Source organism: Kogia breviceps, chromosome 12, assembly GCF_026419965.1.
Source record: "Kogia breviceps isolate mKogBre1 chromosome 12, mKogBre1 haplotype 1, whole genome shotgun sequence".
Classification (NCBI taxonomy): domain Eukaryota; kingdom Metazoa; phylum Chordata; class Mammalia; order Artiodactyla; family Physeteridae; genus Kogia; species Kogia breviceps.
In genome coordinates, this window is record NC_081321.1 from 91,740,239 (window position 1) to 91,763,493 (window position 23,255).

The following is a 23,255-nucleotide window of genomic DNA, read 5'->3' on the forward strand; positions in this document are numbered from 1 at the left end:
TGTAATTTTTTAAATATTTGTTAATTCACTTTAAAATACCAATAATAAACCATTATGCTAACATAAAACATTTTATGAAAATTAACTATATTTTATAAAACAAAAAATTTAGTGAGAACAGTGCCATTGTCTTACATTTTGCTTTTGCAAATATCTTTCACATCCCACTTAACAGAAGATGGCTAAGATATCTGCTTCTGCATTCAACCTGTTGTGATATGTTATTTTGGTGAAAGTATATGAAGAAAATCTGGCCTTCGACAGATACGTATTTGGAAAAAGTAGTATTTTAACAGTCTTTTCACATATCTATGGATATTCTTCCTTAATATTATACCAAAACTTGAAAAGTAACAGTTCCTTAAAAGCTAGTTGCAGTGTGACATCTGAAACCATATGAATGAATTTTTTTCATAAAACCCACTGGCCTGTCCCGCATTTTGAATGAATTTTCACCTATCATGATTATGTAACATCATGCATTGATGTTTATAAAATACTGGTTCACTAAGTTATAAAGATCTTCTCAATATTGATACATTTCATTATATAACATCAATGAAACTGACTTTTTTCGCCCCTCCTTTAAGTGCAAGGGTGTGGTGGTGAAAAACATAATGACTACCAGTACAGTTTGGTGCCGGTGCCTTGATTCACTCTAGGACGACCCATCATTGCTTACACAACACCAGTGCAAATGTCAACGTAGTAGGAAAGGCAAAAAAACATCTTAACGTTATGAAAAGAGTTTTGACCTTGAAGACCCCCCTAAAAGGTTCTTGGGTACCTTTGTGGGTGGGGGAAGTGAGGTCCACAGACCACACTTTAAGAATCACTATACTGGACTACAATAGAATTTTTAAACAGAAAGAATCAAGTACCTCACGTTTAGTAAGGGTAAAAATTATTCCATGAAACGTGTTTTGGTCACATATATGCAGATAAACATCTAATTATACACTAGGTTGTCACATAAAATGGATCTCTTATCATGGGTCATAGTCAAAATCCCATGGTCAAACATCACTTATATCGTGATATTCAGTTGAAACTGCTGTTTCACTGAACTGCAGACTTAAAAAAAAAAAAAAAAGATACCTCTTTATTAGCCTCAGAGTATAAAGGAAATATATCCCAAAAGGATAATTCTGCAACATTCCAAAAATCCCTCTGAGATAGGCTAACGTGTTAACCCTTTAGCCATAAAGGTCAATATAGACAAAATAAATTTTACTTTAACTGGTATATATTTGCTATTTCAATTTAGCTTTTAAAACAGTCTCATCACTCACATTGTTATTCAACATGATTTCAAACGAGCTCTGTTGCTATTAGCTGAGTGACTTAGGGCAAGTTACTCAACCTCTCTGATCTATTATGCCTATACCTTGCAGAGAATGTTAAGATTACGCATAATATATACAAAGCACCTAGGAGTGTACCCACCCTATAGAGGAAAGCTATTATTATAACAATTTTTATTATACGCTTTGAGTTCACAATTCTACCTTATCCCTCAGTCCCCTAAGATTCGTATGGCTGAGTGACAATGGGCCTTTCTATCTCCTACTCCTGCTGTTGCTTCCAATGCCCTACTTGCTACGATTGCCAATCCTCTGACCTAAACTCTCTGCCATCTACTTCTGGTGTCCCCAGAGCAAGTCCCTGAACTTCCCCTTATCATATTAATTCCCTGGTCAGAAAAAAGATAATGCTCATTACAATTCAAGGATCTTCTGATAAATGCCATGTTAATTCTTCCTTGCAACTCATCTAAAAGACTTTAAATGAAATCATATGAATTCATGGTGGGTTTTTTTTTTTAAACAGCAATTTTTTTAAAATACAAATTAATTTTCTAAAACATATGGTCAACTTACTAAGAATTCATGAAAGGGTTGCCTCTATCAGATCTCATCACTCCTTAATTCCTATACCAGCTCCACTATTCAACTCCTATAGTTCTTCCAGCCCTCTTAGATAGTCTCCATTAAGTAAAAGGCACTTAACAGAAAAAAGTGGCAAAGAAAACTATACGTACTGTTTTCTGTTGTACAATGAGATGCTTGAGATAGCTGAAAGAAGGGCAAGAGGCAAGGAAACTACCCAGAGAGGGTGGTGTTGGGTCTCGACTGGTGGCCCTTTCTGAGGGAACAGACCTACTACACAGATCATCACTGAAAGGGGGAAGGGGGTGGGGGAGGGGGGGGCACTAATGTGTGCAGACACCGCAATGTGCTAGATACTTTATGCACATTATCTCATGGTCTAGGTATTATTTCCATTATCAGTGAGGACACTGAGACTCAGAGAGGTTGAATGACTAGATCAAGGCCAAACAACTAGTAAGTGGTAGAGGCAGAGGCACGATTATAACTCTCTTCTTTCCGTTAAATGGTACACAGTGACTTAGTCCAGAAAAGCACTTACCCCTAGGCTAAGCAACAGGGAAGGGAAGTGCAGGCTCATCTACACACTGGCTTAGCCTGACTGTTTCTCTCTTACCAATGGGAATAACTGAGAGATAATCCATCTTTAACCTGTAGTTATCACCCAATTACTCCCACTGGTAGAAGAAAAGCAGTGTTCCTTAAACTTTAACATGCATACAGGTCACTGCAGGGTATCTTGTTAAAAATGCAGATTCTGATTCATTGGGTCTGGGGTGGCACCTGAGATTCTGCATTTCTAATAAGATTTCAGGAAATGATGACATTTCTAGTGCTTGGGCCATACTCAAGACAGATCACACACAGAGGTTCCCAAACCTGGCTGTTCATCATAATCATCTGGGAACCACTTAAAAATTATAGATTCCTGGGCTTCCCTGGTGGCGCAGTGGTTCAGAGTCCCCCTGCTGATGCAGGGGACACGGGTTCGTGTCCCGGTCCGGGAAGATCCCACATGCCGCAGAGTGGTTAAGCCCGTGAGCCATGGCCGCTGAGCCTGTGCTTCCGGAGCCTGCGCTCCGCAACGGGAGAGGCCACAGCGGTGAGAGGCCCGTGTACCGCCAAAAAAAAAAAAAAAAACTTATAGATTCCTAGGCCCCTCCCTCCTGGACATTCAGAGTGTCTGAAACCTTCTACCTCATAATTCTGTAATTCAAAGAAATGTATAATTAATTATTGATGACAATAGCCAAAGGAAACACTGATTGAGAATATACCAAATGTCTAAGTGTTTTCTGTATTAGTTTACTCTCCCTCAGCACCACACTGTAAGGTTGGTACTTATAGCACTATCATCCCCATTTAAGACACGAGGAAACCAATGCACCAAGGGACTGCTACTTGTCCAAGGTCAGTCACTGAGCAGCGGAACAGGGGTGCACACTTGAATCAATCTGGTTCCTCAGTCTGTGCTCTCAGACACACCACAAAATGCTGCTTCGATCTCCCAATGGTAATGTCACTGATTTTAACAGACACAGTTGAACAAATAAGTCCAAATGGGTCACCTCAGAAGATTGTGCCCTGAGAAGGCTATGCTCTTATTCCTCAGATGCTGCCATCATTCATGCAGCCAGTGCTAAACTACATAATCTAGGAGCTCCTGATCTGAAAATGAAAATGCCTTCAGAACCTAAACCTATGACTTTAAATATCTTTAACTGGGACAAAAGCTCATCATTTGAACATAGATTTGATTTTTTTTGACAACCCCAAATCAGGAAAAGCCAATTCAAAGAAATCCAGTGTCTGATCAAGCTAGGTATTCTTTTTAAATAAAAAATGTGATGTTAGATATTAAAAATGTTTTCCTCATCACTCATCTCTGAAGCTGATTCCAAAGGAGAGTTCTTTATGTTTTGCGCAGTGGCTGTATCACCAGAGTCAAAGTGACTATTTTGAAGGACAATACTCATCTGGATGCACAGACTCTGTTATATTTGTTTTTAAAAATATTAGCCCCTCACCCATTCCAAAAGAAACACATTTGCCCTTCACTATCAGGACGGACACACACGCGTATGTTCCGAACAACTGTCCTGAAGCATGCAGTACTCCTCTCTGCTGCAAAAGCAATGGCTTTGATTTTCTTCCAGATTTTTTAAAAATAAAAAGTGCTTTATTTATACACACCCATCCATAGAAAAATAAATATAATAATCAAGCATTAATAAAGCATTTAACTGCATGAAGCACCATAAAAGGCATCCTACAAAGGCAACTATATATCCAAAATAGGCGCACCAATACCCTCACGTACAGAGGATAAAGGCACACACAAACACTACAGGGAATATAACTCTAAAAAGGTATTATATTTCTACATCTAGATTAGCTCCTTTGTTAGATGAATGTATCCTTTTCAACAAAGAAAATATCCTGCAAATTCAGAATGATTTACAGATTTTTAAAAAGCAGGCATTAACGCAGATCAGCACGATTCCACACAATCAACCTCTGTGCTTGAACTGGACTCCCCACACCTTACTGAAGCCACAATTCCCCTGCACAAACTCCCATCCACCACCCCCCACGCACACCCAACTCCCCACCAACCTCACAGGGGTTCCTGGGCTGGTCCATGGAATCTGATGACATCACTCTCTCTTCCTTCCTGGAATTCTAAACCCTGCTGCTCTCCCCTTGTACACAGCTACCATCTCTATGGCAACCTCACCTCCTCCTGCTTCCCTATTGGCTTCATGGAGCAGGATACACAAAAAGGTTTTCCGTTCTCCCCTTACCACCCGCCCCCAAAAAAATGATGCTTTCAACAGGAACCTGAGCTAAATATAGCTAGTTGGGATTCAGAGTCCTGTGACTAAGAAAACAGAGAAACGTCCTCCTTCCTACATTCCACCCTCCTCTCAACCCCACCCCAAAGTGGCTGCTTCACCTCCTTCTCTCTGGCCTCCAACCCAAAGCAGTACCTGCTGAGCATTAAAAACATCTGACTGTCCCACATACAACGCTGGCACACAGAAAACTCTCACACCCTCCTCTCCTCCCAATAAGAAAAAAAAAAAAAAAAAAAAAAAAAAGATGTTACGGGCTGAGCATCGGTCTTCTGCTGTTTCTTTCCATCCCAAACCAAGGATTGGAAACTTCATGCCTTAAGGCAGAATTCCTAAGTCTCGCTGGAGTGGTTGCACTCAGAAGACCGGATTCCCTCGCTATTTGCTTGATATTATTTCCTCCAGCAAAGGAAAAAAAGGAGGAGGAAAAGGGGAGAGAAATGAAGTTGAAAGACTGCACACTTCAGTGACCAAACATGCTAAGCCTAGAACCACAAATCCTGGGTCAAATTTTCCATCCCAGAGACTGACCTGCTATGTAAACTGGAGCAAGTTCTGACATCCCTCATCTCAAAAGCAGCTCCCACACAGGGATGTTATAAGAATTACTGACAAAATTAATGTAAAGTAGTTTAAGTCCCCGGGCCAAAGGGACTGAATATAGAGTAAGTTGACATCATTAGTAGCAAAATTCCTGTGGATATTAACAGAAATCAATAATCCACACAGGAAGAACATGAACTTCTAGAAAATTATCCCTCCATACTCATTAGATATGGCACAATGTATGCATACTTTCTTGAACCACAGATAGTCCCCCCAAAGGTGTCTACTTCTTGTAAAATCCAGCTAATTTTTGACTAGTTCTCAATTTTGGAGCTGGCCCTACCTTTTCTTGGCTTAGTCCTAACTCTAATTTTGAAACTGCTACTCATTCTCCCTAAATGACTCAATATGGACCAGGGTTTCATGTTCCAGCTTGGCTGCCCATTTCTAGGGAAATAATTTTTTGTCAGAGCCATATTTGATAGCTGAACACTGAATCAACCCAGTGGCTAGTCATATATGACTCTAAAGGACAAAGCATCAATTGTAACCAAGTAGGAAAGGCTCCAAGCAGGTCAGAGCCTTACAGTATGAAAGGGGGTGGATTAAAATAAGACACACCCAGGAAAACTGTATTTTGGGTTTGCAGGGCAGAGACTCAGCTCCAGGGCACCAACTCACCAGTGAAAAAATAGACATGAAAGGAAAATAATTTCGTACAATAAATAGTCATTTGCCCCAAACAGAATTTAAACAATCTGGAACATTCAGCAGAGTCAAAATGCCCCACTAGTTAACATACAGGCATCCGGACTAAGCTTCAGAACTGTTATAGAACACAGCAAAGGATGCAGTATTTGCTAATAAACAACTGAAACTCACATGGTTCGGGGGGCGGGGGAGGCAGTCGGGGGAGGAGGAACACAGCATGATTAGCCCATCTCTGAGATTTGTACTTCCTTATTTCACTCCATGTGGACTCATAACAAGCCACTGCTTGTGTGAAACCTTTACTGTGTACACCACTGATCAGACGGTTCCACAGGCTAACTATGATGAACACTCTTCTAAAAGTTCTCCTCAATATTCTTAAACAGAGGGTCAGTCACCTTATTCCACAATGGGAAGACTGAAGCACAGTTTCCAAGATTGCCCACCCAATCAATTATGGAGCTTGACTTACATTAGTTATCATTATGACGTCTATCAAGAATGGTCTGGACTAAGTGGACTACTGCAAATAAAGCTCTATTTATCTACTCCTTTCATTCAAACACGCATTAAGTGTACTTACTATGTGCCAGGGGTTTTATATAGGTTCATTAATTCTCAAAAATAAAACCAAAAAACTGCAACTTGCATATATTCTTACCTCTCGTTGCAAACAGAGAAACAACAGTTCCAGAGATGTCAATGTGACCACGGTTATATAATTTGTTATTTAATTTTTTTAAAAGCTAAGATTCTAACCCAGATGTGTTTGGACTCCAAAGCCTGTGTTTTTTCTGCTTGGCCTCCCATTTACAGAGAGTTGGGATTGGAAAGAAACAGTCAGAAATCACTTTGTATCTATGATTTCTTATGTCATCAAGAAAATACAGGTTGCGGGACTTCCCTGGTGGTCCAGCAGTCAAGAATACGCCTTCCAATGCAGGGGATGTGGCTTCGATCCTTGGTTGGGGAACTAAGATCCCACGTGCCCCAGGGCTACTAAGCCCGTGTGCAGCAACTACTGGGCCCACGTGCTCTGGAGCCTGCATGCCACAACTAGAGAGCCCACGTGCCACAACGAAGAGCCCATGCAGCCAAAAAAAAAATTTTTAAATAAATAAAATAAAATACAGATTGCTTGACATCAAGGTCAAAGTCATACTTTTTAGGTATACTAACAGTTTTAAACGCTGAGCAGGCACTCAATACTTATTAATTTATTATCCTAATCCTATTAGTCTAAACTTCTGGACAAATGGCAATGATCCTACTCAGATCTTTTAAAATTAAAATTGGCTTGAGAAATTACATGCTGAAGTGAAATGATAAAACTTCAGATAACATATTCTGGAATTAAATTTTATAATATTTGAGATGAACAAAATTATCACTGTCAAAATGCCTACACTGGGCTTCCCTGGTGGCGCAGTGGTTGAGAGTCCGCCTGCCAATGCAGGGGACACGGGTTCGTGCCCCGGTCCGGGAGGATCCCACATGCCGCGGAGCGGCTGGGCCCATGAGCCATGGCCGCTGAGCCTGTGCGTCCAGAGCCTGTGCTCCACAACGGGAGAGGCCACAACAGTGAGAGGCCCACGTACCACAAAAAAAAAAAAAAAAAAATGCCTACACTGTCCCAGTCATAAGGTCCTAATGCCTACACAGTCTCATCTGCTGATTTTAATCCATAAACCCTATGCAGTCAAGATCTGTACATTAGATTTATGATTTCAAATTCTGCATACAGAATGAGAGCATTTCAAAGTATTTCTCCAGAGATTCCACTAATATTAAATCAGCTCTTAGAGGATCATGCCAAAGAGGCCAAGGGCTCATGTCTGATACCCATGTGAACCAGTTAGCATTCCTCTTGCCTACTGCCACAATATGCCCCCTGCTGTAAATACATTCCTGGGTTTACTGAGAAATTAACACAAAGTATCACTTCTGAAAAAAGTTAAAATGGATCTACTAATATCAAATATTATCACTGACATTTTTTTTTTTTGCCGTACGCGGGCCTCTCACAGTTGTGGCCTCTCCCATTGCAGAGCACAGGTTCAGCAGCCATGGCTCACGGGCCCAGCCGATGATCTTCCCGGACCGGGGCACAAACCTATGTCCCCTACATCGGCAGGCGGACTCTCAACCACTGCGCCACCAGGGAAGCCCCTATCATTGACTTTTAATCCGTAGAAAATAGCTACTGTTTTTCAGAAAATATGCCAAATCATTCATACTTTCTTTCAATATTTATTGAACACCTACCACATGCCAGTTGGTAAATCTCAAAAGGCTAGCACTGGAGGACAAATAAACACAGTTATGTGTAGTATGTGATATGGCAGAGTATACAGGTAGAGTGAGAAGACACAAGAGGAATGGCTACCTCTCAAAGGTATCGTGGAGAATGAGCTCCAGGAGTTTACGGAGGTAAATGAACCAGGTAAGGGCCTTCCAGGGAGAGAGAACGAAGATTTACGAACGTATGGTCAGAAAACAACATGGCAATTTTAAGATGACTTTCAAGAATTTTACTAAGGCAAGACTGAGAATGGAGAGATATGACCAGTTGAGAGAAGTCAAGGCCACATGATTTTCTACCTCATCCAGGTTAGGTTTTCCTAAACTGCCTTGGTTTGAGTTAGATTTCCGTAGAGTAAGGGGGAAATGTTTTTTAATATCATGTGAAGAGTTCCTCTCTTTATAGTTTCCATGATAAGAATAAAGGTCAATAAAAAGCCTCTCCACAACAAAAGAAACTACCAACCAAATGAAAAGTCCACCTACTGAATGGGAGAAGATATTTGCAAATCATATATCTGATAAGGGGTTAATATCCAAATACATAAAGAACCCATACAACTCAATAGCAAAACAACAAACAATCTGATTATAAAATGAGCAGTGGATCTGAAAAGACATTTTCCAAACAAGATCTGCAGATGGCCAACAGGTACGTGAAAAGGTGTTCAACATCACTCATCATCAGGGAAATGCAAGTCAAAACCACAATGAGATGTCACCTCACACCTGCTAGAATAGCTATTATCAAAAAGACAAGAAATAACCAGTGTTGGTGAGGATGTGGAAGAAAGGGACCCCTTGTGCACTGTTGGTGGGAATGTAAACTGGTGAAGCCACTATGGAAAACAGTATGGAGGTTCCTCAAAAAGCAAAAATAGAACTGCCATATGATCCAGCAATTCCACTTCTGGGTATTTATCTGAAGGAAACAAAAGCACTATACTAATTTGAAAAGATGCCCACGTTCATTACAGCATTATTTACAATAGCCAAGACATGGAAACAACCTAAGTAACCACTGATGGATGAATGGATAAAGAAAGTGTGGTATATATATATATATACACATATATACAGTGGAATATTATTCGGCCATAAAAAGAAGGAAATCCTGCCGTCTGCAACAACACAGATGGATCTTGAGGGCATTAGGCTAAGTGAAATAAGTCAGACAGAGAAAGATAAATACTGTAAAATCTCACTTATATGAGAAATATTAAAAACAACAACAAACAAAGAAACAAAAAAAACCCCAAACCCTAACAGAGAACAGATTGGTGGTGGCCAGAGGTAGGGATTGGGGTGGGATAATGGGTGAAGGTGGTCAAAAGGTACAAACTTCCAGTTATAAAATAAACAAGACATGGGGGTGTAATAGACAGCATGGTGACTACAGTTAATAATACCGTACCATATATTTGAAAGTTGCTAAGAGAATAGATCTTAAAAATTCTTACCACAAGAAAAAAACTCTGTAACTGTGTGTGGTGATGGATGTTAACTAGACATATTATGGTGATCATCTGCAATATATACATATATTGAATCATGCTGTACACCTAAAACTAATGTAATGTTGTATTTCAATTATATCTTAATTTTATAAAAAGAACAAAGGTCAAAAGGAGGTGCATTCTTCTGAAAATGAAGCTTTTAGTGATGGAGAACATTTAATGAAGACGTTCTTCTATCTGCAGAGCAAACCCCAAATTTGCTGCTCAGTGAGTCAGAGTGAAAGTTTCCTTATTCTTCTCAGAGAGCTGGCTTAAAAAGTGATCAGTGGAGGTTTTTTTTTTTTTTATCATTTTTCCTTTCCAATGGCTGTCTGAAACTCTCAGTGTGTTGAATACTTGACAAGCAAATTTACATTAATAAGAGAAGCATCTTCATGCCCATACGACATCTCTAATATATAAACACATAAATGTATATGCACACCCACATCCTACCAGCTTTGACAGGCAAAGGATTAGCCCATGCATCAGAGGAAAAGCTATCTATAGGCTTTTCACAGGACAAAAGGAAAATCTAATTTTTAAGCAAACTTTTTACAGAAGTGACTATATATACAGAAATGGGAAAAATTCAGAAGTATACAACTCAATGAATTTCCACAAAGTGAACCCAGCATATAAAGCAGCATATAAGTAAAAAAAGAGAGAGAGAGAGAGAGAACACTATCAGCACACTGGAAGCCCATCTAGGGCGTTTACAAAGTCACTCCTACCAGCTCACAGTAATGACTTTAACACCATAGACTCATCCTGCCTGTTTTTAAACTCCATATAACTGAAATCACACATTATATACTGTACTTTTGTGCTGGCTTCTTTCGTTCCACATTACATTTGTGAAACTGATTCATTTGTTGAATACAGCAATGGTTCATTCACTGTTATTACTGTAAAGTATTCCATTTTATAAATATAATTTATTGAAAAATATTTCAGTACTGTTGAAAGGCAACTGTGTTATTTCCAGCTTGGGGCTATGACTAAAAATGCTGCTACGTACATTCCTGTGCATGTCTTTTGGTGCACGTACATACACATTTCTGTTGCATATAAGGAGTAGAAGTGCTGGTTACAGGGTACACTTACGTTCAGCTTTGACAGATACTGCCAACTGCAGATTTTCCAAAGTTGTACCAACTTACATCCCCACCAGCAGTGCATGAGGGTTCGTGATGCTGAACAACCTCACTAACACCTGGTAGCGCTGCCCTTTCTATTTCGGTCTTTCTGGAGTTAGTGTAGTCGTATCTATCTCACTGTGGTTATTTGTTTTACCCTGATGATTAATGAGGTCGACCACTTCAGGGGCCTTTGGATATCATCTTTTGTGAAGTACCTATTCAAATCTTTTGCTCATTTTTTATTTTTCTGGCTTGTTCAAAGATTAATTTACAGGACTTATTTTATATACTGATTTGAAGGAGTTATTTATGTATTCTGGATCACAGCCGGATACGTGTATTGCAAATCTCTTCTCCTACTCTGTGGTATGTATGCCTTTTGATTTTTTTACTGGTGCATTTTAATGAAAAGATAGCCCTAATGCTAATGTAGTCCATCTATCATTTTTTTTCCTTTATAGTTATTATTTATGTCCTGGTTCAAGTAAAGAATACCATGAAGATACTCTCATATGTTTTCCTCTAGAAACTTGAATAAAGTAGCATTTTAAATACATATTTAAAAATTCCCAGGCACACCATGTTATGTGTCTATAAAATACACAAGTGAAGTTTTCCTCCAAAAAAACAGATCAGCCAACTCAACCTGTGAGTTACACAAGATCACACTAAATTAACTGCACTGAGCACCTCTCATGTGCCCAGGACTGTGTTAGGTGCTACAAGAGATAAAAGCAATATATAAGAGGTGATCCCTGACCTAAATGAATATTAACCTTAGCTGACAGCATAACACTTAAATATTAATTGTGAGGATTTTGACCTCAGAGCTCAAAAATAACAATCCTCTACGACTCTCAGCTCTCCAAGCAAATTTCTACTTCAATAAGGAACAGTAGGACAAAGGCATTACTTTATTACTGGTACTGCTTCAATACACATATCTAAAAACCACATCATTTACCAATTTTCAAAAGAGTAGACCAAAGACCTTAATAAGGTAACAGCTACAAATTCAGTATTTTATAGTTCAACTACCTAAAAGAAATAGCTGAATCCAGAAATTATGCAATTTTTCCCAGAAAAAAAAAAAATCTTATTCTAGGTACAGAAGAATGTGGCAGAGAAGGGGAAAATATCAAAATATATATATGCATACACAACACTCTTACACACCCACACAACCTTACATTTTTTTCCTATATGTTTTCTAATTTTCTTGCCCATAATTACTTAGCCTTTTCTTCCTGGTCTTGGGGAGAAAAGTTACTTAAAAACAAACAAACAAAATTCCAAGCTTAAGAAAGAGTCCCAGTGAGTTAGGGATCTAATATATATGAGACCCCCTTTATAAAGATAAATCTAGGGATGGTCATTTCCAAGATGAGAAGCTGAAGTGGTAAAAGGAAAGACTAGCCATTACACCAATTTAGATGAGTAGAGAGTTTTTAAACCAGAGTCATCGAGTTTTCCTTATTCTATTTTGTAACAAGCATTAAAATAGAATTGTGCTACTCTTCTAAACATGTAGAACAGGAGGGAAAAGAATAAGTCTGCTAATTTTAGAGGTCAGGGTGGGCCAGATGCTTCAGAGCCTGGGATTCTAGGCCTTAAACAAATTTTCTGAAATGATGCAAGAATCTATTAGTAGAGCTTAAGTGAGGACCTCAAGCTAAGGTAGTTTACTGATTTGTTACAAGAAGAAAAGAAGCCTAAGGGATGGATCAAAACTCTTTAATCTAGGAAATTTTCCAAGTCTCTATTCTGACCCAAAATAATAGGCAAAGGGTTGACCAAGTAAGAATTAAGCTCTTCAACAGGAACCATAATTTCCCATGATATTTATTCATTAAATGAACTTTTATGATATGTACACCTACTAGTCTAGGTACCACGTATACAGCATGGAAAACAGACACAGTCCCTGCCTTCATGAAGTATAGTCAAATTGGGGCAAAATATTTTACCAAGTAAATAAGCAAATATTTAGTTGCAAATCACAATAAATGTTAAAAAAAAATTGGGATAAATGTACTTTAGGTTAAAGAAGGCCTCTTTAGGAAGATGACATCTAAGCTAATAGGAAAACAATGAAAGGAGTCATCCTAGTGACCCCAACCAAATAAGTCTGGTTGAGTCAGCCCTATCAATTCCAACTCACTTCTTCCAAGGTCTACAATGTCTCCACCCCCCGCCTATCCCTACATTCTGAGCACTGTCTCTGCTCAAGCACATCAGCAAGGTTTCATGGTATGGCCTGCCTGAACTAGGGACTGCAACTGGGTACTTCTCGTGCTAGAGCATTTCTAGTATTTGACAAGTGCGCACACCAAACACAGCAGACAGCCACCAAGGTGAGTGGAGGGCTCAAGGGCCCCTCATCCAATCTTCTTCCACTCTGCTTCAGAAGACAAGGAAAGGTGTCTAGCTGCCTCTAAATCAGAACCTCTTCCTGCCATTTCAGAAGCAGCTTTTGTACAACTGCATGTGAATCTATAATTTCCCCCAAAAAAATTCCAATTTAAAAAAAAAGCAGCTTTTTAAGACTCAAGGCCTCAGAGAACTTTATTCCTACACAGAATTTTACATATTCAATCCTAATAAATTCACATTTATGTAACAACATGAATACAATAGCCAAATGGATCAGGATGAAACTGCAAGGACCCAGACGAACCCCTGGGCCCACAGAGTTTCTGCAATCATCAGCTAGATCCAGAAAACTGAGACTCAAACACCAAGCATACATCCGAACCAAATGGTCTAACAGGCATCTGCACCAAAAGAGAAAATCAAATTTATACATAAAATATATCCTTGGTGGAGTGTGGAAGGCCCACGGGAGCAATTCACAGTCCCTGCAGCTGAGCATCACCACAAAATCTTCTTTTCATCTGTGCAGAGTACCTGAGATGCACTACAGGAGTTGAGAAGGTGGCCAAACTCAAGCCTCCATCAGAGCACAGAAGGTATGCTCCCCTGGCAACAATGCTCCATGGGATGTGAGCACAAAACATCTTTCTATCCCTATTGGGCTTAAAGTCACTGTCAAACTCACCCTGTGGCACACAGCCAGAAAGGGCCAGTGATACTCAGTTTATAATGTAAACAAACCACGTATTATTCTGAGCCCTTTTGGAAAAGATGCCAGATTGAAGAAATTAAAAAACAGAGTTGGCTTGGTTTCCCCTGTCTGCTTCACATTCTCATGTTCCCAATACCCACTTCCAGCAAATATCTCCTAGGTCCAGAAAAAATAGCCTTTCAGCATCTGTCTTTAATTTGGCTGTTCCACCCTCCTCTCTCCTCCTATTTCTCCTTTCCCCTCCTCCTCCTCCCCACTGCTCCCACCCCATAAGGAATATATATGTCCCCTGAAAACAAACAGAGAAGAGATTAGAGAGGAAAGGAGACTAGAATGGGGAGATAAACCAGGCAGGAGAAGAGGGCAGTTCACAGAAATGAGGCACAAAGACAGCCCAAGATGGCTGCTCTTGAGGCCCAGCAATGAGGGCTGTTTCTGATTAGGTGAGTACAATTGCCGAGATGCACAGGAAGTGCTCAGGGGGCCCTCATGGTCTGTCCCATCCCAAACACACTGAAACCCTTTATACTGGAGCAGGCCCATCTGGAATCAGTTAGGACCAGGCTCCTCGTAGACCTTTCCTTTTTAAAAAAGAAAAAAAACAACCCTCTCTAAGACCGCTAGGCTGAGCTTTCCCGCCTGCAACTTTCTCATCCCTCCCTGCAAATCACTCTTCAGAGAACGTTTCTCCATCTCCTGTTCTGGGGTCACCACAAACAAAAGAGGCATATAAGAACATAAAGCATTTGGAGAGCTAGCATCCTCCCCCCGCCCAGACAACTCCAGAAAATTACAGAATTCGTGAAACTAAAATCCTTTTTTACACAATTTTGGGACTTTTTTTTTAATGTTATTTTTAGGAATCTGAAGTGCCCTACTTTTTTCTTTAAGCATTTAAATGAAGCATATCCTTTATGCAACTTTTCTCTTTTTGTTCTGTCTTCTAAATCATGCAAAAAGCAGAAAAAGAGAAACTTTGGGATAGTTCTAGCATTCAAAAGGGAAAAAGGTTTTGCACTCACATTCCTAAGTTAACTTGCCAATATTCGTTTTTGCCAGAAGTCAGGTTTTACTGATGCTTTCTATAAAAAACAGGCCTTCTCTGGTAGTGCGGTAAATGCCTAGAACTAGGACTTGGCAGACCTGGAGAACAGTCTTAATGGCCAATTAATTCACCATGTGGCTAGGAATAATCTGCTTAACCTTTCTGGATCTCTATTTTGTCACTGGTAAAACGTGGCGGGGAGGAAGAGACCCTACGGTTATTTTCAGCACTGCTACCCCCTCAAATTCCACACACCTAACAAAAATATGAGTACATACACAATTAGGAATTCCCAGCTTCACCCAGGAATCATACCTTTAAGGCAAAAAAAATTTTTAATTGTCCCCGAAGACCATACAGAAAGGAGTTAGGTGTGTGGCGGGGGAGAAGGAGCAGTGTGTCCGCTGGTCTGAAGCGTCTATAAACCTCATTCCCCGTCTTCATGTTGCTTAGGGAGAGCCTAACCAAAGGCAGCGGGGAGAAAGTTTAAGGCCAAGTAGCAGGCGAGTCATTCGGGCTCAGGAACCTGATCAGAGAAGTACAGCATGAAGACCTGGAGAACTAAACTCACAAACAAACTACTGAATTAGCACTCTGTCCTTTGTGCTTACTTTAGAAGCTGCTTATTTATTTAATTGATCTCAACAAATATTTATTGAATCTATCAAGAAGGTCAGACTCTCTGAGAAATACAAAACAGGATCAGAAACTGCCCTCTCCTCAGGAAATTTATAACCTACAGAAGAGACACAGAGCTGTTCGGACGTAGTTTTATTCCCAGGCTTGGTGACACGGAGGTAAGGATAAAGTATTGTGACAGATCCCCAAATGCCGCTTCCTCCACATGCCTCATTCTCTTATCTCTTATCTTCCACCTTCTGTTCCAATGTTAAGAGGGTTCTAATGAATCTGAAAATTACCAAAATGATTTTGCCTTGAAATTTAAAAGCTGGCATTAAAAACTGCCTAAACTTATCACAGGTTCGATAAATGTTAAATAAGTAGCTTATCCCCATAGAGAGAAGGGCAGACCTACATAAACCACCTGCCAACCGACAGCTGTCACCAGCACAGGAGCACCGAAAACTATCTCAACAGTCATACCCATGGCAATCGGGAACCCGTTCTTGATCCTAGCCTGGTTCTAGGGATTAAGAACCAGCAAAACAAGTACAAGGTTTGCAATTAGAATTGTCACAGGTCCGCAGTCCTGCCCTCGGCCACAACCAGAATGGCAGGAGTTCACTATAGACCACATGTAAGGTTTTTGGCAAGAGGTGCGTACCATGCAATATCGCCTGCCTTAATCTACATCAGTGTGATCGATGTTTCCTCATAACTAAAACTGGTCAAACAAGGGTCTAAATTAGAGGGCCTGTTTTGCCATTTCATAAAAAGAATCCCATAGGACTGATACTTGTTTCCTTAACCTGATATCCTAGGTAACCTGAAGGATGTGGGCTCCTTTTCCTGGGCCACTAATTAGGGTATCCCATTCTCGGTGACCTCTCTAAAATCATACTCCCTTCAGTGAGTTAATCTCCCCGCTTCCCTAAACTGGCAAGGCTTCAAACGCATTCAGAGATAAGTAAGAGTCTGTGACCTGGGGTTCCAGAAACCCGAGGGTCACATTTCCTCCTGGAACACGGGAAGTTGAACTGTAGGAGGCGCATCTGAGAGGCGTGGCCCACTCCCTAAACACTAATACGTTTCGAATTGGGGGCAGAGAACTTGGCAGCTCAGCGGACTCCCCAACCGGCTCTGAACAAAACTGGACTGGTCAGGATTCTTCGTGGCAAACAGCAGTAGAGGGGGCCAATCAAAACTCTCAGCTCTGCCAAAAAAACTGCAGCCTTTCCCTTAACAGGAGAACACTTCAAGGTGAGTGCTCAAGTGCAGTTGTGAAGAGAGAAAAGGAGGTTTTAGATTTTCTGAATTCTTACCTTCGGTCAACTTTATTTCTATAAATTCCTTCTCCTGTATTTGTTCTCCTCTATAACAACACCAGCGTTGCTGCAGACAGTACTAAAAAGCAGGTAAGGACTCTACAGAAAGGTGGCCACAATCCAAACGCTGCACTTGACCAAAGGAAGCATGGTATCCGCCTTCATCTTAGGAGAGACCTGGGATTCACCCTTCTGCTACTTGAGAGCAGTCTGAAGCCTTCTCCCAGAGTCTCCAGTAGACCTTCACCTTCCCCCCCTGCCTCTTCCCCTTTCTACTGACTCTGTCCCTGCTGCCATTCAGAACTCAGAGTCAGCTGAAATGCCAGAGCAAACTGCCTACTGATGCAAGTATCACAAATGGAGAGAGGCAGCACCGCACAGTGCAGGGCTTCTCAAACTGACTGTAGCAACCCCTTTCTTTTTTAAATTCCCAATCCATCATGGAATGGTACTTTTGTAAAATGCAATAAAATGCACTACTAGAAAAAATGAAATTAAAAAAAACCAAAGACATATAAAATACGACCCCAAACGTTTTATTATTAGATTCAACACTCACAAAATTACTCCATCAAAATGCTATAAAAGTTTCTACACGCTCACCATCAAGTCCTGTGTCTATCTTGCAGTGAGTTGGAAACCAACAGTGGACTAACACCAGTGCTCAAATGACACCATGATCAGCACTGGTACAGTGAAAAGAGAACAAGTTTTGATGCCATCCAGTCCTAGGCAGGAATCCCACCCACTAGTTACATGACTTTGGACATATCATTTAATTTTTCTCAATCTCAATTTCTGCATTTATAAAATAAAAATGTAGTGTCACCAAATACTCTGCAGAGTTATGAAAGGATTAGGAAAATGTAATGACAAGGAGCGTACCACAGTGCCTGAATTAGACTAGGAATCCAATACTATTATCAGGCTTTCCCAGATAATTCCTTTCATCATCCTCTTTTAATCCAAAGGCAATTCCAATTCCAGTAAATCCTAACATTGGGAGCTGGTATTTTCATGGCTAACTGTAACTAGCAAAAGCCAAACTTATGCTCTCTTACTGTCTTTAGTATTCTCCTTCCCTTTTGGTGTCAGGAAGACCCAAACATTCTTGTTGTGCCAAAAATGCATTCCCATTTGATTTCTAATGTTTTCTTTTAACCCAAAATATATTCCAGTTTGACTTACAGTCAAAACTCTTACCAGCTCCATCACCAATTCTGTGATCATTCCAGCTTTGTTGTTATGTTTTACTAAATACTGAGTAGATACAAAAAGAATATTTATAAATTATGTAAAGCATATAAAGAATAACAAAAACATGTCACCCCAGCTTAGCATTCTCATTTTCCCCCTCCTGTCCCCAACTCAATATGCTGCCCTTCTTCACAAATGTTCTTAAAAGATCTGAATTTAAGGCCCAGTTCTTCAGTAAGTTGCATCCCCTCTCTAAGCATCTCTCTTACCTACCAAATGAAGCTCCCTGTTTGACTTCATTTAGGTTCAACACATTCCATGCTAACTCCCCTGGCTCCTCTCATGCTCCTTATCCTTCTATTGTAGACAATTCTAACAGCCATCCTCGCATCCCTGAACTGGCTGTACTGAATTCTCCCACCAAAAGTCCTGGCCACCACTACCACTCTTCTTATTTTTCCCTCAGTTCTTGCTTCCTTTTCACAAGTACCCTTCAGTCCCTGGGGAGAGGCAATTCCACCTGACCCTCCAAGATCTCCACCTTCCCTCAAGCCTAGATTCACCTTCTTACATATATTTCTCTTGGGTATTCACAACACGGAGGCTCTATGGAAAGCCCCAAAGAATCCAATCCAAAATTCTGATACACTAAAGAAGCTATGTTTATAATTTAAAATAACAGGGAGGAAAGATTTGCAAACACATATCTGACAACGGACTGGTAACAAGAATATATAAAGAACTCTCAAAACTCACCAAAGAAAACAACCAACTCGATTTTTAAAATGAGCAAAAGATTTAACAGACCCATCATCAAAGAAATGCAGATGGCAACTATGCAAATGAAGAGCTGCTCAACATCATTAGAATTTAGGGAAGTACCAATTAAAACCACAAGAGATACCACTACATACCTACTGGAATGACTCAGATTTTTTTTTAAACTGACAATATCAGATACTGCAAAGAATGTGGAGCAACTGGAACTCTCCCATACATTCACTGCTGGTGGGAATGCAAAAATGGTAAGCCATACTGGAAAAAGTTTAGCAGTTTCTTATACAGCTAAACATATACTTAACAGATGACCCAGCAATCGCATCCCTATGTATTTACACATGAGAAATGAAGACATATATCCACACAGAAACCTATGTACAAATATTTATTGCAGTCTTATTCATAGTTATTAAAAGCTGGAAAAAACCCAAGTGTCCATCAACTGGTGAATGGAAAAATAAATTGTGGTACAGACATAAATAAATAAGCACTTGACAATAAAAAGGAATGAATTACTAATTCATAAATAAAATAGCATGGGCAAATCTTGAAAGAACCCAAAGTGAAAGAAGCCAGACTCAAAACACTACATAGTGAACAGAAATCAGATCAGTGATTGCCAGCAGCTGGGGGTAGAAGGAAGCCCTGACTAGAAAGGGAACTAAGGGAACCTTCTGTGGTAATGAAATTATTCTATATCTTGATTGTGGTCATCACTACATGGCTATATTACATTTGTCAAAACTGATAGAAATGTATACCTCAAAAGGATGAATTTTACTGCATATAAATTATACCTCAGTAAACAAACAAAAAATATATAATCTCCCTCAGAAAATAGTAATAGCTCACTTCCATCATAGAGGAGTTAGAGCAACAGCTAAGGATACAGGTGGGGTAAGGAGTCGAGGAATTATAAGAAGGCACAGACCAGCAGGCCCAGACCCCAATGACAAGACTGGCTGGGGGAGGTGGGGAACCACGAGGAAGGCTGGGGGAACTGGAGGGACACTGGGAGGCCAAACGGAAGACAGATCAGAGGGCCCACTGGCTGAGGATTCCAGGCCATGAGGAGTGGGATACAGGGATGGAGGACCTGTCTGCTGTGGTTGGGAAACTGATTACATTGAGCAAATAAATAAAATGAAATAAGTAAATACACCGAGGATAAGAGGAACCCAAGTTTCTCCCTACTTGGAAATACATTTACAAAAATGGAAAGAGGTTGGCTAGATTTAAGATGGAGTTATCGGTAGGAACTCTGGTTTTTATGATATAAAATTCAAGGTTTTATCATATAAAATACATAATATATACACACATAACATATACACACATACAAACATCATACATTCGCACATACTATACTACATATATACATATATGTACATAAAGAAATCTAGAAACAGTTACAGAGGTATATGTATGGTGTGTGTGTATATATGTATGTGTGTGTACATATTTACTTACCTATATTTGCTAGCTCTGAGAGAGCCTAGAGGCAATGACACCCCAGCAGCAATGTACATACCTAGCACCCAGATTTTGGTTTCTAATCACTCTCCTCCACTTAACAGTACCAGGACTCCTTGGAAGTAGCTGATTCCAGAGCTAGAGCAGGAAAAGAACAAGATAAGCTTGGAAAATCTTCTTGTGCCAGAATGTCAAGAGACATCCCATGAATGATGGAGACAGGTCAACAGAACAAAGAAGGCAGCATAAAGTGGGACCTACTGGCCGAACTGGGAACAGCTTGAGGATTAGAACAATTACAGAAATGGATTACAAACAACAGAATAAAATAGGGATCCAGCAGTCCACAGTGACAGAAATAAACAAACAAATAAATAAGGGAAAACCTCTCCTTATAGTAGAATGGCAACTGATAAATATAGACAGACTGACAGAGAATCACCATTTGGCAACTATTACAGAAGTGGCTGGTTCAGGATGTCAGGTGGAGCGCTGATGAGGAACAGGCTAGTAGTACAACCTCAGAATATCTTTCCGTAAGATAATCATTAATTGTAAAAGGAAAAATGGTGAACTTAACATGGAAAAACCTGGCAAACACCAACTAAACCAGGTGATCAAGGTTAATATCACTGGTCATGGGATGGTATGTATCATTTGCCTCCAGGTCTGATGCACTGGGAAGAGCACAACATATTTCTGTGACATTCCCACCAAAAGTGACATGACTACTGTCATGAAGAACCAGACAGACCCAGGCCAAGACACTTCAAAAATGTCAAGGACATGAAGGAAAGGCAAAGACTAAGGAACTGTTCTAGATTGAAAGAAGACTGAAAGATTGAGGAGACATGTAACTAAACGTCACACATATTCCTAGAGAGGATCCTGGACCAAAAAGGAAAAAGAGACATTATAGGGGCAACTGCCAAAATGTTAATGCGGTCTATGGATGGATGGTAACATACCAATAGTGATTTCCTCATTTGGAGAGTTGTATACTGGTTATGTAGGAAAGTCCTATTTGGAGGCTTACACACTGGAGTATTTGCTTTAAAAAAGTTCAGAGGGCTTCGCTGGTGGCGCAGTGGTTGAGAGTCCGCCTGCTGATGCAGGGGACGCGGGTTCGTGCCCCGGTCCGGGAAGATCCCACATGCCGCGGAGCGGCTGGGCCCGTGAGCCATGGCCGCTGAGCCTGCACGTCCGGAGCCTGTGCCCCGCAACGGGAGAGGCCACAACAGTGAGAGGCCCGCATACAGCAAAAAAAAAAAAAGTTCAGAAAAGGAATAATGATAAAGGGTATGTATACATACATACACACACGAAGAGAGTGGGCAATGAAGCAAGAGCAATGAAATATTAACAACTGGGGAATCTGAGTAACAAATATAGGAATTTTGGGGTTTTTAATTGTTTTGGAAACTTTTCTCTAATTGTGAAGTTATTTCAAAATAAACCATTCGGGAAAAAGTAATAGCCATCTACTGCCAGGAATTGTGCAGGGCGCCATATCTTTTATCTTCACAACAAAAGCTGATCCTGAAGCTCAGAAGGTTAAAACCTCGCCCAAGGTCCTCCAGCTAACAAGTGCTGGACCCATCCTAACTGAGGTCCCCAAACTCTAAAAGCCTTCGATCTTCTACCACACCATGCTGCCTCATGCCGCAAACAGGTAACCACTGTTTACTGTGGGACATGCCAACATCCGTACAGATCACTGAGGATATGAAATGAGTAAGACCATCCCTGCCCTCAAGGTATTTGGTTTAAGAGACATAGACAGACTTGTGTAGTAAAGGGTTACAGGTGCTCTGTTGGTCATTACTTTTGCAGGGAATGTTGACACTCACTCTACCACAAATGCAGTGTGACCCATTAGAGAGTGGAAGGTAACTTTTGAGATGTATAGGACAAAGAGACCATGGCCACATGGGGTATGCTTAGGCCATGTAAGTGAGAGGTCCCTGCCTGACCACAACACACACACACACACACACACACACACACTCTGTCTCACTCTCTCTCACTCTCCCCCTCCCCCCCACTCCTCCTTCCCTCCCTCTCTCCTCCAAGGCCTGAACTGCCCTAAAGAAAAAAGCGGGGAGGAGGAGCAGATATCCAAGTATATTTAAGGAGTCTCAGACTATTCTTCCCCTTAGGTTTTTATCATCCCCAGAGGTATTCTGTTTAACGGGGTCCTTTTCTAAAAAGTAGTGGCTGTGGTGGGACTAGAGCTGTTTGGCCCAATGACGAGACAAGACTACTGCCAAGTCATACCCTTGCTTTCCAGTGGTTTTCTACTCAGAGCAAAAAACAACCCTTATGTATGAAAGAGAGCAAAAGTCTGAATCTCTATGAAAGTACAAGAATCAGGTTCACCAGGCCCCCAGAGGAAGTGGGTTTTACCATCAATTATGTGCAAATTAAGTGGTTTTCTTTTCTGGTTGTAAATCAAGTGGGAGGTGGGGGGGGGGGGCGCCTGCTGTGCCTCTCTGTATTGTCCTGAGTTTTGCAATAGCTTTTGGGCTCAGACCAGACATCATTTAAGTCAAGGGAAGGAGGAAGGCACAGGCTCTGCACTGGTAACACAATAGTAGTACACATGACAGGCACTGCCCTCAGAAAACCTACCGTTTAGCAGAGGACACAGATAAATTTTAAAAGAGTACTATGGAACATCTAGAAAGAACACTTTCTAGGTTGGAGCAGGACCAGGATCAGGAAAGCCTTCCTTGAAAAGGGCACACACTGAGATGAGATCTAAGGAACAAAAGAGCATTAACCTAAAA

The 23,255-nt window shown here is 40.6% G+C and overlaps 1 protein-coding gene across 29 annotated transcripts in view; it reads right to left on the reverse strand.

Annotated features, from left to right (window-relative positions):
- Positions 1-23,255, reverse strand: part of RBFOX2 (RNA binding fox-1 homolog 2) — a 262,010-nt gene that overhangs the window by 198,016 nt on the left and 40,739 nt on the right. For 2 of the 29 annotated variants that reach the window (XM_067010088.1, XM_067010087.1), the window contains exon 1: positions 4,506-4,602. The exons of 21 other annotated variants lie outside the window; for them this stretch is intronic. In XM_067010088.1, the coding sequence (XP_066866189.1) occupies positions 4,506-4,547 (42 nt within the window). In that variant the 5' untranslated portion in view covers positions 4,548-4,602. Of the gene's footprint in view, positions 1-4,505; positions 4,711-20,524; positions 20,605-23,255 lie in introns of those variants that run through there. 6 more of the 29 variants (XM_067010112.1, XM_067010093.1, XM_067010091.1 and 3 more) reach the window with 6 other exon arrangements.